Genomic DNA, 18289 nt, shown 5'->3' with positions numbered 1-18289 from the left:
GTGCTTAGCCGGTGGTGACTGCACCTCGGTCGGCTTACGCTTTATAATTACGATGCCTCCTTGTTCGAGGAACAAACTCCCTCTCCGATACACTGAAAACTAGGAATTAAGATCACTGACGTATAAATTAATGATTATTAGCGCAGAATATTACATGCTTTCCACTGGTAGCACATTTTAAGAAATTAAGCTATAAATTGAGGATAACTATTCGCAATAGTCAATAAACACATCAGGAACACACCACAAGGCGCTTATCTTTTCGCTGTACAAATCAAAGTGACGCGTGCGAGCGTTTTGTTCATAATATAGCACTGCACACTCATAGCCAAAGGATCTTGTGCGTATGAATTGAATTCAGCGTTTCAATGTGTGAATAACTATTTCCGTGCTTCGTGCGTGTGTCGCGTCTGACTTCATGTGAGGAACAGCAGCCAATAATCGGACATTGGTACTTTAAATTCTGCCCCGGGTCATTCAAAGCGCACAGCCACGCGCTATACTGAAGAAAGAGGAAGAAAGTTGATGGAATCTAAAGACCAATGTAAAGATAATTTTGGTGAGTGCTGCATTACTCTTAACTCTTAACAGGCATCTGCGGTTGTTAACTTTTAATATTACTCTTTAATATACTCCATATATGACGCAATATACATAGACAACAGTTTATGGAATGTAAAGGTATTGTATTTTTGAATTTACGAGTATTCTATTGATCCTAACGCTGATGTTCAGGTGAGCGGATAAAAGCATACACTCCTGTATGTTCTCGAAAAATAACAAACATCTCAATGCTTTTAGTTTTAAGTGCCAGGTCACTATAAATGTTCACCATCTACTTTCGACCTGTAGTTTAAGCAGTGGGACGAGCCATAAGTGTAGTCTATACCTTTAAGAAATCCACTCGTGGACTCTAGATTTACTTGGATTGGGTTTGTTAGATAGCCGCTTGGCGCCAGTCGGCTGACGTACCGCAGTAAGAACCGTCTCTTGTCAGTTCATATTTACTCCAAAATCCTCTAACAGCGCACTCCAATCCCTTTAGCATTTACGCCAAAGTTTTGGCTTGCTCTTGCTTTCTTTGTCTCCAAATGACTTGTGATCTTTATAAGTTAGCATTTCAACGTGTACTTTTCGATCACATGTCGCACTGAATAGTTCCAATATTTCCAAAACGCATCAATGTCCAATCTATGTTTTTGTGCGGACGGATTCAACTGGTTGCGGAATGTTGTCACTTTTACACTTCGATACAAATCAGCAGAACATGATGACAGGCTGTATGTTTAACCCTTACTGTGCCGGAGAGGACCTGATAGAGTGATTAAATATTGCTTATGAAATACCGAAACGTTACAAAGTAAAAATCCGAGTGTATTTTTTGTCAACAGCTGGCCAGAAACTTGATTCGTTTGCAGCTGTTATTTAAAACGGCGGCGACGACGTTTAATATAGGCTTTTTGTATTTAGTTGCACGATATGTGATATTTACTGAATTGGACATAAAACGTTTTAGAGATCATAGGTTTCATTACAAAGCATTACGGATTGCCGTTCACGTCGTAATGTCATTAAACAGCTAAACGATCTTTGCAAAACGTATTTTATTGTGCGTTTTCGAATTGAACATTAAATATTAATCAAGGATTACATGTTTAGCAAATTCATGACTGTCTGTTGAGAAGTTAAATAAAACATTCACACCATAAAAATGCACAGGAGTATAGCAGAGTCTTCAGCGTAAACACAGAAAACAGAGACAAAGTAGGCAGACACTTGTTGCCGAAGCCACGAGTGAACAGACACAGAGCTAAAGCGGGATTTATTAAATCTGACACCAAAATATGGGATACGCACGCTTTTATCAGACAGGTATGTTAATTGTTTAAATAGTATACGATTTCTTTTAAAAGTCGTGAAAATAATACCAAATAAACATAATACAGAATGAATATAAATTAATGATATTATGAGCTAAACCTGTTCAAAATTTATGGCAAGACAGTATAGCTAAATAAATTTTGAAATAAAGCGTTTTTCAGCTTTTATGATGAAGGATATCTAAATATAGCAAAACGAAATGGCAAACGAGAAAATAAGTAGTGTCTCCGGATATAAAATCTTCATTATTTGAAGCTAAAATTAAGAGCCGTGCTAAAATACATTATTTCAAATGTCTAAGGAGAGTAAAATAAGACCATTTCTCTCATATGGTGAGTTTTAAAGTCAATTAGTATATTAAGTGTTAAGTTGAAAAGAAAAAAAATCAAATTAATTATACGAATGTCATTTTGACAAATCAAAAAAGCTTGTGATATATTCACATAAATTCACATTCTAGAGGAGAAACTGCCAGTTTCTGATAAATGTACTTCCTGGTTTAGTGATTCAACTTTTTTCCTGACACTGAAAATACCATTTCCACTTATTCAATAGGCCTATCTAGTGCATTTGATGTAAATATTAAAGACTGTTTATAAAACTAGATTTATTCTTTGTATGTGAAGTGTTACCTGCAGCCAGTTGAAACAGGACTGATCAATAGTTTTTGTTTGATCTCTGAGCTAAAACTTCGACAGAGAGTGATTTGGATTGGGAAGAGATTAACCACACATGGGAATGGTAATGGTTTTCTATGTATATACTTAAGGAAGTAATCACATCAACAGAGTCTCTGCAATTACGCCAGATTTATTTTTCCTGCTGTACACATCTAAACCGACAAGAATGTAATCATGCGCTGAGCTCTTATCACACATGATTTAAAAAGCGTTCATGCTGGAAAACTTTTCACGGCACTGCCACTGTTTACTGCCAAAACAACGAGGCGTCGAAAAACCAATAACCGCTTGTACTGCGAATGATTGTAATGATGAAAAAACATGGGTAAAAGTTTGTCAGGAGGTGTAGAGAAGTGTCTTTGTGCATCAGCTTCGACCAGAGGACGTTTTCATTAGCTAAAAATAGCCTGGTGCCAAACTTTTATGCATGATCTGCTTCTGTCAGCTTTTGTGTCCTTGAGACGGTGTCCGCTGTAAGACAATGTGTCTAATTGTGTTTCCAGGTTCTAAGGAAATTAATATGTTCCTGCAGAAAGATAACGCAAACCTTTGCAATACCTTTCACATATATGAAACCAGATGATCCTCTAGGGCTGATCATTAAATGACCGACGCTCTTTTTTTCTGCTTTTACATTGTTGCTCCTTCTTTTCATCTTTTCATCATCTCTCTGCATCATCTCTCCTGCTATATTTAGCCAGTAGACTGAGGCCTTGGCGCCAGACCGTTTAAGACCTGTCAAAGTCCCTCATATTTCCCCTTGTCACATGTATACCCAGCGCCTCCACCGGCTAGCAGCCCCCTCTCTCCTCCTCCTTTCCGTCCAGCTCTCTCTCCTCCATTCTTACTACCCATCCACACACACCCTGTATAAATTTCCCCATGTCTCCTCTTTTTCATTAGGACAGTGTATTTGATCTGCTCGTGCTTATTTTGCCAAAACGGACAATTTGCTCTTCGCATAGCCCATTTTGTATCACCCAACCGAGTCAGCAGAACCTTCTCTGGACATACTGTACCTGATGGATGAGAAACAACTATTTTATAGACAGCTCTGGTGCTCTGCTTCTTCTCATTTTGCCCAAAAGCATATTGGCAATAGTATACTCCACAAATCTAAAAGCCCATTCCTTGAAACTATAAAACACGTAGCATGTTGCTTTCGCAGACACAATAGTCCGAGGTGATGCTATTGCTAACTCCACCATAATCCTCGCACAAACCTGTTGATTTCAACAGAATTACAACAAAACATGATTTGTGGTGATGAGAGTGTGGGTTTAATTTTTAACCAACTACTTGTGAGAATATTTTCAATAAAATTTGGCCCAAACGATCATACTAGAGATATTACGGATCATAATTTGGTCTTGACTTTTTGCAACAGTCGAACTCACAATTCCAATAGTGCAAAATATTGCTCCATGTTTATATTTATATTGTTGTATTTTTACAAGACAAATGGCCTATGTTTGAAAGCGAGTCTCGACATGTTATCTTATATATTGTAGTAATTTAAGAATAGTAATAAAGACATAGTTTGTAGAGATCCTGACAGGATCCCTGGTTTTAAATAGGGAAAAAAGAGGAAGATTCGAATTTTTTAATATGCACCGGCTTCAGTAATCAACCAACAATCGCTGCAAAACAATTAAGATATTTGATATATTTTTAGTTTCCATCAAGCAGTGTTTTAGTACATATTCAGTATTATCCTTTAAATCCTTCAGTATTTTCCCCATAATGCTTTAATTATTCTGAACTTTTAGAATCCACTTAAAATGACTAAGTCTGTTTTTATAAGACGCTTAGATTGATTTGGGCGAAGCACGGCTTATGATGATTTTTAGAAGCTACACCTTTTTTCAGGTAACAGGTGGGGGCGCTCTAATGACCGCAGGGATTTAGTTTACCTGGTTCACTGCAGTGTAGTGTCATTATCAGAGACTAAAGCAAACATGTGGTCTAGTATGGAACCCTTTAATATATATATATATATATATATATATATGAGATTTATTTTTCAAGCATGGGTTTAACACATTGAACGCTTAGCTCGATTATTATATACATTCATAAGTGTGTTTTGCAAACTAACTGAAAATAACAGCAGGCTTTGATTCGCGCTTTAGTCGTATAGTAATAACCTGTTGATACAAAACATTTTTAAAATGTTAGAATCACGAGAACCTACACATTTGACATATGTTAGCCATGAAGTTGATATGTAAAGGTGTGAACAGCAAGATTACAATATCATACTGTATTAGTAATTAAATCTGTGGTTTATATTTTTTCCTTTATGATGATGCACACGCACACACCGGACTTTCTCGGTCCCCTGAGCTTTTGTGTTGTGTGATGCTGACTGAGCCCATCATTTCCCCTTCAGCGATTAAGCCTCATGCTCCGTTTGCATGCAACAAGTGCTTTACTCTTTTGTCAGTTTTAAAGTTCTTTGTGATTGATAAAGATTGTATATTACCTTCAGATCTAATGTTTTAGATCATTATGTTAAAACATCTTTGTTTCCATTCAGTCTTTTTACTCGATTAGTAAAATCAGTAATATATTTCAAAATGGTCGAAAAAGTGCAATGAACCAGTTCACTACAAATTTTACTTTTTTTTAAAAAAGGGCAATTAAACACAAGTTTTCTATTGTGTTGTGATGAATGTTTACATTGAGTAGCATACAGTGCCATATACAGTAAAGAGTTTTAATAATAGGCTATATGTTTTTTAAATAATAGCGCAAAGGATATAAAATTAGATGCATCATTCGTTAAATAGCTTTTTTTTATTATTTTTTAATTTTAATTAATTTATTCTTTTCACTTCCTACTTCTTGTGGCAAGTTAAGTTATCCTGTTGAATACTGCTATGCACATCTAGGTATCAACGAATATTTGTAAAATACATAATGCATTTAGGTAAAATGTGTCGTGTCGTGTGAATAAATAAACATATTTTCTATATTAAATTATTTGCATGATGCACCCTATGTGTTTCCGACTTCAGGATTAATGCCGGTAAATACACTTTATACACATTTTATACTAAATAACGCTTTTTCACAGATTGCACCTGAAAGTTTCAAATAGGAAAGTTAACTTTGTAATAGCATAAGAAATAAGAAATGAGGGGGAAACTCATAGTAACATCGATAATATAAAACAACCGCCTTTCACAATCAATCCGTCGCTATTCAGTGAGAATGACTTCAAGATAAAGGAAGATTGTTCTCACTGTATCTGTTAGCGATGAGTCTGTGAGCAGCAAACAGACGCCCATCGTTTCGATCAAGACGCTGATGAGATGCGCGTGCAGGTGTGGGGATCCTGCAGATAAGTTGATCTAATCGAGGCTATTCAGCAGCTAATTGAAAAATAGTGTGCGTCACACATTCATGTCAACACTGACCCCTTTAATCCCCCAGGAGCTGTCAGATATTATTCAGTTTACTGTCTCTCAAACAGTTGTGGAGATGAGTGCTTTACACGCCTTGTCTGATTGACAAGCAACATCTTATAAAACGGAGCGATTAAAGTCGTGCTATGGACGATTTACTGGAAGGCAACAACTAACCGCCAATCAACCAGCTCTTGTAAACATATTTTCATGTTGTTGTTTTGTATGTAAACATGTATGTCGTAAATAGGCCTATAGAATACAGAAAATAAATTATGTGGAGAACTTTACCTCACTCGAACCGCGCGAATAAGCTAATGCGGTTATTAGCCTAAACAAAATGGCGCTTTTTTCGTTTTCACAAAAGCAATTTGAAGCGAATTTCAAGGAACGTCTTTAAAATATGAGTGGGATTGTGCGATGTTGTTAATTATAACATGTTGAGATATAGCCTCCTCAAAAAAGGTAACAGGGTTGACAGTTGTACAGTTTTATTTAATATTACAAGCCTTCTGTTTAAGTTCATGACACTACAAGGTGTTTAATATAAATTAACTCATTAAACAGTTTTATTTTGTACAAAATCACAGTAACAGAGTTGACTAAGATCGTTCTCTACTGAAAAACCTAACAAAATATAATAATCAAAAGAGGAGACACTTACCTGAATGATGCATATTAATGTTTAAGGTTGATATCTTTATTATTATTTTCTTTTTACACAAAACTGTCAGCAAAACTCTAAAAACATTGTGAATTAATTCTAAATACAAGTTTTTATTTCCACACCCAGAAAATGGGGTTGCATGGGGCCACGAAACATCATCATGTAGGTTGAAGTTGAAAAACAAGTTACTGGATTTTTGGTTCAGGTATTAAGAAAGTGTAAAGCAGTAAAATGTACTTTTATTTTAAGGTGGTCGAGGTGGTTCTTCTCAAAAAATTTTCCCTTTCATCTAATGTTTTCTGTACATGGTTCAAGAGGAGCAGCCATTAGTTCAGTTAGTAGTTAAGGGATGCATGACCTCCGAAGGGGGGGGAGAGACCAGCAGCCGTGCCAGAAAACAGCCTGTTACTGAATGGAGCCCGTTCCCATTGGGATACATGGAGTGTGGAGGATTCGAGGAGTGTTTTGGAACAAACAGCCACAAAATCTTACACGGATTGCCAACAAGCCTTGACAGATTGACTCATGCTAGATTGTGTATCAGTGCCACCGTGACTAAACAGCAGACTGTTTATAGATTAATGCTTCTTTAACTAAATGTACAAATTTGCCCTGACCAAATCTGACCCCGCAGAGAGGAGGAAACCTCTGACACTCCTCACTGAAATGCCTGCTATCTTCTGTTGGTATTTATAGGCTGTCGCTCCAGTGATAAGGTGGCAGGAGGGAGACAGAGAGAAACGAGGCCTGACCTTCCCAGACGGAGAGTGTGAGCTCTGCCACTGTCCTCCACACCGGAGAGATGACTGCTTCACATCGCCTTCGAGAACGATTGCGTGTGTGTTTGAGGTAGAAGTGTTGAGACGACACTTGAAGATGCTGGTGAGGGACGGAAAAGTGAAAAAAAATGTACCTTCTGCTTTTATGCATGCAACACATCTGCTTGTCTGATTCGGCACAATAAAAATCACTGCTGACACAACAATGGCTTGTTTTAGTGATTTTCTCAGTCTACTGCATACTGTTTTTATAAGAAAATGACACTTAATATACACCTAATATTGTTTCCTATCAGATATAATTTCTCAACATGTTTTACAACAGACAGCTGGAAAATTCAGCTGCTCTCGTAAATAAACCTTTCATTATAATATGAAACAAAGCTTACACGCATGCAATTAAAGCAGCGACGGAAGAAATCTCAGCCTGTGTCCTGAAGCCTGTGGAAGATTCACAATGATACAAAACAGCTCCCTAAACAAAGGCAGTGATTGAGATTTGCGGCCTCAGGCCCAGACTTTTATCTCGTCATTTAAATGCATTTATTATTTTTTTGTATAACAAATATATTCAGGAGAAAGCAAGGTAAGTTAACAAGGGAAAACAACAAACTAAGACTCAGAATGCATATGCTGTATTAAGCAAACACGCCAATGTATAGAAGACTCGTTAAACTCGCTTGCATAAATTCCTATTTCAAGATCACATTTCATTAGTATTATTAGAAAAAATATAGTCCATACAAAGCATGTGCACTGCATTTAGACTTAAAGTCATGCCAACTTGAATGCCGTTATAAATGTGAACAAACTCACGTTTCCTTTCCAGCTACTGAGGCTTTTAACATGCACAGGTCTGTCAGCCAACAGCAGGCTCTTTTGACAAGGACTGTGTATTTATATTTCTTGTTTAATTGGTATTTATCAATAACTCTGTGTGTGTATGTAAAACATTACATCCAGTCAAGCAAGCTAAAACATTCTTCAAACTAAGCCATTTAAAAGAGTTAAATAAACAAGCTAATACAAAATGATATATTGTTGATAATAATGATCATGATGCAACTATGGTTTTAACATTTGGGTAGTGTCTAAATTGTCTAAATCACCCAAGCTGAATGAAATTTGCTGTGAAATATCCTGTGAAGCCAATCAAACAAGGAAACATCAGAACGCAAAAATCCCTTTTGAAAGAATCAATACATTTCATAAATTTAAAGGAATTTAAACCATTCGAATCCACTTAATTTATAAACCAAATAACACGGAATCCAAGAAAATGACAAATCAAATATACAGAAAAAATGTGCAGAATAATAAACACTATAATGTAACACAAGATTAAATTGTAAACATAACCATGATGATTGATTACCTATAAAATCAAATCAGTGTCTGCTAAAATATATCAAGCACTATTGATGTGTTGATCAAAGAAAAATAAATCAGCCTAAACTCAACTATTGAGAGGTAATCAGGACATGTATTTGATGAACACACTCTCACTGACACACGCATTCAATAAAGATACGCACTGGAAGTTCGATTGATAATGATATTGGTAATATGACACGTTTTTTGACTCCCATGGATCCCTTTTACTGTACATCCGAGCCGTCAAGGTTAATATACGTGCGCTCTCTCTCTCTATTAATCTACAAGGTAAGTGAAAGACAAAGGATGTTAACGCTGGCCTCATTGAACTGGTTTTCCTGCATGCCGAATTTGATTAAAGGAAAACCCACATTTTAAAGAAGAGAGAAAAGATATAGCGCAGCAGGATGGAGTTGTGTTGATGTGTTGTGGTTGTACTGTCAGGATTGTCCGAAGGCGACAGAGAGGTTTCCGTGGGTCTGAGATGTGAGCGGGATGGCTGTTTTAGGGGAATGCGGTGGGGTAGAGGCTGAGAGGCTGGCTCTCATTGGTGGGGAGAGGGGACCGGTAGCCTTCGAAGTTTCGGGGAATGCTGCCGCTGGTGGAGCCAGAACTATTGCTGAGCGTCTCGATGCTTCCCTCCCTCTGGAGCTCTGCTGCATTAAAAACACACATAGAGAGAGAAAGATGAAGGAAATAACATTAAACAAGACTTGCGCATGACGTCAGGAGAGGTTTTAATGATTCACTGTGTTGCTGTAAAAATGTGTTAATCTCACTAGTTAGTTGTTTAATTCCTTTAAATACAAATGAAGTTCTTGCAATTTAAGATGATTCATAATCGTCTGAACTTTTAAACAATGCTTCAGGTTTCAAAATAATGGGACTTGGGAAAATGATTATTTATTAACTGCTTAAAGAACAAGTTCTGGTTCATTTAAAGTACATAAGAGGGAAATTTAAAGTAAAATATAAAATACAAACATTTTTTTTGAAAATACACTGCCTTTCGAAAGTCTGGGGTCAGTAAGATTTTTAATGTTTTTTTTAAATCTCTTCTGCTCATAAAGGCTGCATTTATTTGATGCAAAATACAGAAAAAACAGTCATATTGTGAAATATTATTATGGTTTAAAATAAAGGTGTTCTATTCTCATATGCTTTAAAATATAGTTTATTCCTTTGATAAAAGCTGAACTTTCAGCATCATTACTCCAGTCTTCAGTGTCACATGATCCTTCACAAATCATTCTAATATGCTGATTTATTATCAATGTTAAAAACAATGATTTTGCTGATTAATATTTTTTTGAAACCTGTGATACATTTTTCAGGATTCTTTGATGGATAAAAAGTCAAAGAACAGCATTCATTTAAAATATAAATAATTTGTAACAATATACACAACCAATAAGGGTCAGTACATTTAAAAAAAAAAAAAAAAAAAAAAAAAAAAAAAGAAGAAGAAGAATATTTTTATTCAGCAAGGATGTGTTAAATTGTTGTTAACAAAAAATGTGTTCAAGAAGTTATAGGAAAACCCTTTTATTGGTAGAATTTTTTTTTATTTTGAATAAATTCTATTCTTTTTAGAATCCTATAAAAAGTACCACAGGTTCCAAAAAAATATTAAGCAGCACAACTGTTTTCAACATTGATAATAAATCAGCATATTAGAAAGATTTCTGAAAGCTGAAGTAATGGCTGATGAAAATTCAGCTTTGCATGAAAGGAACAAATTATATTTTAAAGTATATCAACATAGAAAACTGTTATACTGTAATAATATTTCTCAATATTACGTTTTTTTTTTTCTGTATTTTTGATCAAATAAATTTCGACTTGGTGAGCATAAAAGACTTTTTAAAAACGTTAAAAATCTTACTGATCCCAAACTTTTGGATGAGTGTATGTGCGCTTTTTATTCAGCAAGGATGTATTAAATAGATCAAGAGTGACAGTAAAGACTTTTACATTGTTTCTGGAAATTTCTGTTTCAAATATAATTGTCATTCTTTCGAACTTTCCATTCATCATTTCTTTTCAAATGTCATGAAAAATGTAACAGTTTCCACAAAAATACTAAGCAGCACAACTGTTTTCAACATTGATAAGAAGAAGAAACCTTTTTGAGCACCAAATCAGCATATTACAATGCTTTCCGAAGGCTCATGTGACACTTAAAGTGACTGTTAACCCAAAAATGAAAATTTGCCATTTACATACCGTCAAGCTGTTCCACACTTGCATAAGTTTCTCTCTTCTTTCTTTCTTACACAAAAGATATTCCGAAGAATTTTGAAGAACCAAACAGTTGTTGGTCCCCATTGACTTCCAAAGTACAGAAATAAATACTATATGGAAGTCAATAGGGACCATCAACTGTTTGATTACCAGCATCTTAAAAATATCTTTTTATGTTCAACATAAAGAAAGAAACTCATACAGGTTTGAAACAACATGAGGGTGACTACATTTAAAATTTTTGGGTGAACTATCCCTTTAAGTGTCACATGGTCCTTCAGAAAGCATTTTAATATGCTGATTTGGTGCTCAAAAACATTTCTTATTATCAATGTTGAAAATATTGTACAATATAATATAAAATAGAAAACTGATATTATAAATTGTACTTTTTTTATGCATCAAAATAAATGCAGCCTTGGTGAGAATAAGAATCTTCTTTTAAAAACATTTAAAAAAATCTTTGCAGTCAATAAATGCTCACAAACATAAATGTGACCCTGGACCACAAAACCAGTCATAAGTACCAATTTTTTCAAACTGAGATTTATACATCATCTGAAAGCTAAATAATTATGCTTTTCATTGATGTATGGTTTGTTAGGAAAGGACAATATTTGGCCGAGATAAAACTATTTGAAAATCTTGAATGTGAGGGTGCAAAAAAATCTTAATATTGAGAAAACTGCCTTTAAAGTTGTCCAAATGAAGTTCGAAGTTTACATATTACTAATCAGAAATTAAGTTTTGACATATTTACGGTAGGAAAATATTGCCATAAAAAATTTTTACTAATTTTGACCCATACAATGTATTTTTGGCTATTGCTACAAATACCTGTGCTACTTAAGACTGGTTTTGTGGTTCAGGGTCACAAATAGTCTCTGCCTGAAGCAGTAACTATAGAAACAGGTCACTCAGGTACTTGAATATTTTTAGGATCATTATTGGATGGAATATCGACAAAACAGTAACACTGTCATTACGACTTGAAAAAGACTTACATATTACAAATACGCCACAAAAATGTTTCTATGCTGTTTAAAATATATTTTCTACAAGATGATGTTTAGTGTGGCCTAAAAATTTCCTGCTGAAATGTCAAACTCTCTAAAAGTCACACACTGCTCAAAATCAGTTTAAACATGAAAAGATACAATGCAATCAGTTTTGCATTCTTATGCATTCTTGTAAAAAAAGACCCACATTTATTAGATGACTAAAGTAAGGGATCCAGAGAAAAAAGAGCCAAAAACTAAGGAGAAAAATATGTAAAATAGTTTTTTTCCAAGTACATAAAATATGTGTGGACATAATGGCCAAAGATTGTGTTTTGGCACCTTGTGGAGAGTGTTATTCTCAGCATGATTTGTATTGTATATGTTGTGGATGTTACATGTTGTTAAAGTTTGTCCATTGTATACACAGTCCCGGACAGCAGGGACTCATAACGGCTGAGATATATGCAGTGTTTTAAACATACATCAGATGCAGAATGGTCATATCCATAATTTTTAAGTTATTATCCGGTGTGTATACAGAACATCTCAAACACACACACAGTACGGTGTTAAAACGATAGCAGGGACTGGGTGGCCACATTCCCCTTGATGATTTGCGCTGTTGGGGGAGGAGAGGAGGAGCTGTTTGTTTGCTTTGCTGCACATACCCCTGTGACAGGTGCTCGTAAATCCTGTTCTGCTGGCTCAAAGCGACAGCGGAGTGCCAGGGAAGAGACGGTGACTCTGCTTTTCCTCGTGTGCCCAGCAGATAGCACAGGCACACAGTGTGGCAGAGCCAAAAGCCGCTCGCACGTGGGTATACGCAAATAAACAGCGCTTAAATGATGCCGTGCAGCGGTGTGGTAATTAGAGGCAGGGCCCACACCTGGACCGGAGAAATGCGCTGTTGTGGACCGCAGGTGGCGTGTGTTTGTTTGGGAATCTGCATGGAAGGGACAGCGCCAGCAGTGATGTGTTTCCGCTGGAAACTGCTCTTGGCCTAAAGCGCAGAGTAAATAATGAAGTCACACTCTAGAGGTGGACAGTGTGAGCAGACTCTTATTTCAAGGTGTACGCAATGTTACATTACCTTTTTTTGTTATTTCACTTATTTTCTAAAAATATTGTGTGATATTATCTATCTATCTATCTATCTATCTATCTATCTATCTATATATATAATCTATATATATATCTATCTATCTATCTATCTATCTATATCTAATCTATATATATCTATATCTATATATATATCTATATATATATATATATACACATACATAATCTATAAATGTAAATAATTAGTAAATTAACAAAATCCAGGAAATCAAATACTTCATTAACATAATTATATGTAATGTTATTTATTTGAATAGTATTTCATTTAAAGCAAAATCCAATAAATGAAATGAAATAATAAACACAATAATATATTTCTTATAAATCATTATTATAATATATATATATATGTATTTACAATAAAATGTGATCAATTAAATTATATAATTATATGAAATACCACTTATTTGTAAAATATTTAATTTATAGCCAAGTCCATAATTAATGAATGGTATCTTATAAATTCAATGAAATAATTCTATTTACAGTAAAATCCAATAAATTAAATTCTTTAATTATATGAACTACCATGTATTTGCAATATATTTTATATATAGTAACATCCAATAAGGTAAACACTTTAATAATATATTATACATTACAGTTACAATTATTATATAATACTATATATTTGTATAAATTATAATTGTATTGTATAATTGTAATAAATTATTTATATGAACAACCACCAATAATTAATTTTATTTACTGTGAAAAGCAATAAATTAAATTATTTAAGTATATGAACGACCATTTATTTGTAAAATATGTAACATATAGTAAAATCCTATAAGGTAAACACAATATACGTATTATATACATATTTTACGTAATTATAATTATTATATAATACTATACATTGTATTGTATTTACAGTATTTTATTTTATTTATTGTATAATTATATGAATTACCACTCATTTGTAAAGTATTTAATTTATAGTAAAATTCCTGATTAATGAATGGTAGCTCATAAAATTTATGAATTAATTTTATTTACAGTAAAATTCAATAAATTAAATTCTTTAATTATATGAAGTACCATTTATTTGTAAAATATTTAATACATAGTAAAATCCAACGAGGTAAACACTTATATTTATTATATGTATAATATACTCAATATACATAGTTAATAATTATTATATAATAGTTTACATTTGTATTGTATTTACAGTAAAATGCAATCATTGAGTTTAATTAAAATGAACGAACTAATGAATTTTATTAACAGTAAAATCGAATAAATTAAATTCTTTAATTATATGAACTAGCATTTATTTGTAAAATATTTATTATATAGTAAAATTCAAAAAGGTAAACACACACTTATATGTATAAATATATTATTAAAGTTAGAATTATTATATAATACTATACATTTCTATTGCGTATAAATATATGAATCACCACCCATTTGTAAAGTATTTAAGTTATAGCTAAATTCATAATGAATGGTAGCTCATAAAATTATTAAATTAATTAAAATGATATAATTTCTTTTCCTTTTTTATTTAGAAATTATTTGGCTTTTATTTGATGAATGCAAACCAAAGTATAAGAATATTTGTCTTATTAAGTCTATACAAAATTATAGATTATAAACTACAATTATTACATATAAAAAAAAAAAAAACAGTGGCTTAATACATGCAAACATTACTATGGAAGCTTGTTTATGCTACAGAATAAAAAAATGAATTGCAACTTCTTATCTCATAAGTCTTATCTCATGTGGCTTTTTTCCTCATAATTCTGGGTTTATACTTCATAAACAGTTTTTTTTTTCTTGCAGTTCTGAGAACTGTGATATTTGAACTCAGAAAAACAAGATATAAAAACACAATTCTAAAAAAGAAGAGTCAGAATTGAGATATAAATTCACACAACAGGCTTTCATACATTACAAATACGATTAGAGGAGTTATAAAATATACACATTTAATTCATTATCTCTACCAGCAGCCCTCTCTTTTAAATTAAACTTACAAGCTACATAAAATATCCCCCTAAAACTCTTTGCTAGACAATACACACATTACAAACAGTGAAATTCTTCTCACAGTTTCTGTTCGCTCTCTCTGCATCACTGCAGGCACGTCTGATTGTTGTGGGGCCCCTGCGGCTGCACCGCGAGTGCCTGGTCCCCAGAAAGCAGGCTCCAACAGAACATTATCAAACAGGCTGGTTTTCGTCAGTAAACGCCAGTCCAGCGTGGCACAGACATTTCTAGATCCTAGAACGCTGTTTGCTGTGGGTAACCAGCACATGCTTACACATTAGACTCGCTCGGCGAGGAACACGACGGAGTGACAGAGAACATGCGGCCACTGAGGGGGAGTCAACTCATCATTAGAAGGAAACCAAACGGGATCAAAGCACATAAAGAGCCCTTCATCAGACTGCTGTGCCAGTGTAAATGCCAATGAGAGGGTTGACCCAATTTGTGCCCTCATTATGGGGGAGAGAGGGGGTTAAACGGGACAGAGGGCGTAACTTACTCTGATATACATTCTTTAAGAGTTCAGTTTCTTGTTTGTGCTTTAATCGTAGCATGGATGCAGCTGGAGTTTATTAGCACTCTCTCGTCATTCTTCTCTCCAGGTCATGTGTCTCTGCCTGACAAGATGTGCTTATTATAAAACTTGGCTGACTATGCAGTAGAAACACACACACAAAAAAAGTTAGAAACCCATGCAACATGACTAGAGAAAAGAACATCCATAATGCACTTTTAGTTTTTGTAATCTGTAAATGTCCACCGAATATTGGTGCTGATTACCTCGTGGGCAGCACTGTTGCACTTCGGGCATCCCAAGTTCGAGTCCCTGCTTGCAGACCATTCCCAATCCCGCCCCCTCTCACTCGCCCGCACTTTGCTTCCTGTCTAGGTACTGTCCTCTCATAATGAAGGCAAAAACAGATCTTAAACAAAGTCCAGCAAATAATGCGTAATGAGGTGTTTTGCATAATCCAGCAGGATTTTTATTGACATACCAACAAAGATATAATCTTTTTTAATAATAATCTGAATTCCCACTCCTGCATTTTTAGGATTCGTCATTGAGCATAAGCGAAAAAAAACAAAAAAAAACAAAAAACAAAAAAACAATGAGGTACAGTGTGTTTAATAATAATAATAATAATAATAATAATAATAATAATAAGAATAATAATTCATAACAATTATTAATAAATAATAATAATAATAATAATAATAATAAACAATAAAATTAAATGATAACAATACAAGCAAATACAAATGATAACAGCAATACAAATTCTAATAAAATTAATAATAATGATCTATAATGATCTGAATGACGACTATTAACAACAACAACAATAACAACAACAATAATAATAATAATAATAATAAATAATCTAAACTATTATTATTATTATTATTATTACTACTACTTCTACCATCTCAATCCCGAATTTTTAGGATTCCTCATTGAGCATATGCAAAAAACAAACAAACAAACAAAAAAAAAAAAATCAGTGGTACACTGTGGTTAATAATAATAATAATAATAATAATAATAATAATAATAAATAAATAAATAAATAAATAAAATGAATAATATTAACAACAGTAAAATCTGTATACAATAAAACAATACAAATTATACAATTAATAACAATGGTCTGAATTACTCTTAACATAATAATAATCATTAATACATTAAAATTAAATAAATAATATTAATAAAATAATAATAAAATTAATAATAATGATCTGAATGACTATTGTTACCATAATACTACTACTACTACTACTATTACACTCGCACATTTTTAGGATTCCTAATTGAGCACAAGCGGGAACATTTGGCTAAAAAACAACAACAAAAAAGTGAGGTACACTGTGTTTAATAATAACAATAATAATAATAATAATAATAATAATAATAATGATAATAGTAAACAGTAAAATTGAATTAATAATATTAACAACAACAACAATAAAAATAATAAAATTAATAATGATACGAATTACTATTCTTAACATAATAATAATAATTATAATAATAATAATAATTATTATTATTATTAGAATACCTCTACTAATTCTGATCTCCAATCAAGATACTGAATATATTTGTACTCCCACTTATATTAATAAGTTATTATTTATTAATAATAATAAAATTAATGAATTTTCACTATTACTACTACTACTACTACTACTACTACTATTACCCATACTAATTATTCTGATCTCCAGTCAAGATACTGGATGTGTTTGTACTTCTGCATCTCTAGGATTCCTCACTGAGCACAAACGGAAACAGACCTGATTGTACCCTCAACAAAAATACTACAAGCATACAGACACATTCTGGTTCACAAACAATGTGAACAACTCTCTCTCTCACACACACACACACACACTGTTGACAGTTTCACAGCCCCTCTGAGATTATCACTCAAATGAAAAGCTGGCATTAAGAGAATCATCCTCTTAAAAAGTGGGCATTAGCAACACCCAGCTGAGGGGCATTGTGAATGTGTATGGGTCACTATTATTATGACAGGGTCTCATCCCGTTTCCAGTTTACTCATTCTGTCTGGGCTATTAATAGTTGTGTGTGTATGTAAAAGAGAACGAGAGCGAGATTAGAAGTAAAGTCACTGCCAAACCAACAAGAACCAATCAGAAAGGACAGAAGGCGGGAACCAAATCCAATAAGGCCCGCCCACATGTGAAAGTCCATATTTCATGGTCATTACAGAATGAGCTTTCATGAGCAGTGCAGGTAAAGGTGGCTGGCCTTCATTGTGCTTTCAATTACACATAATGAAAACCTACTGTAACCTCTGCTGCCCTGGCTCATACCATCCTCCAGCAAGGGCACATTTCTCATTTACTCATTAGAAACAGAGCTGCGCTATTGGTGGAGGTCACGGTGATGCGTGTGAGGGACCAGACATCCTCTCACTGCATGCAGACGGCCTGGAGGATATAAACATAAGACAGACCAAACAGTCCTTCACATCACGATCATTTCACAGAAAGTGCTTTTCATTACTATTTACCACCCTAGCAACTGCCTAGCAACCAGCAAGCAAGCATTTTCTTAGTGAGTGCTAAAAAGTAGGACTGAGTGAATGATAAACTTATAGTCCTA

The 18289-nt window shown here is 33.8% G+C and overlaps 1 protein-coding gene and 1 long non-coding RNA gene across 3 annotated transcripts in view; one reads left to right on the top strand and one right to left on the bottom strand.

Annotated features, from left to right (window-relative positions):
- The first annotated feature begins 11 nt into the window (after window positions 1-11).
- Window positions 12-7623, top strand: LOC127177586 (uncharacterized). The gene is made up of 2 exons (XR_007829248.1): window positions 12-559; window positions 7335-7623. It is a non-coding gene; the product is annotated as an uncharacterized LOC127177586 (long non-coding RNA).
- Window positions 7624-7917: 294 nt separating this feature from the next.
- bcas3 (BCAS3 microtubule associated cell migration factor) overlaps window positions 7918-18289 on the bottom strand; it is a 324375-nt gene continuing 314003 nt past the window's right edge. The window contains exon 24 of one of the 2 annotated variants that reach the window (XM_051129928.1): window positions 7918-9444. In XM_051129928.1, the coding sequence (XP_050985885.1) occupies window positions 9296-9444 (149 nt within the window). In that variant the 3' untranslated portion in view covers window positions 7918-9295. Of the gene's footprint in view, window positions 9448-18289 lie in introns of both variants that reach the window. The other variant, XM_051129927.1, reaches the window with a different exon arrangement.

This window comes from Labeo rohita, chromosome 15 (assembly GCF_022985175.1).
Source record: "Labeo rohita strain BAU-BD-2019 chromosome 15, IGBB_LRoh.1.0, whole genome shotgun sequence".
Lineage (NCBI taxonomy): Eukaryota > Metazoa > Chordata > Actinopteri > Cypriniformes > Cyprinidae > Labeo > Labeo rohita.
This window is presented reverse-complemented; position numbering and strand designations above follow the sequence as displayed.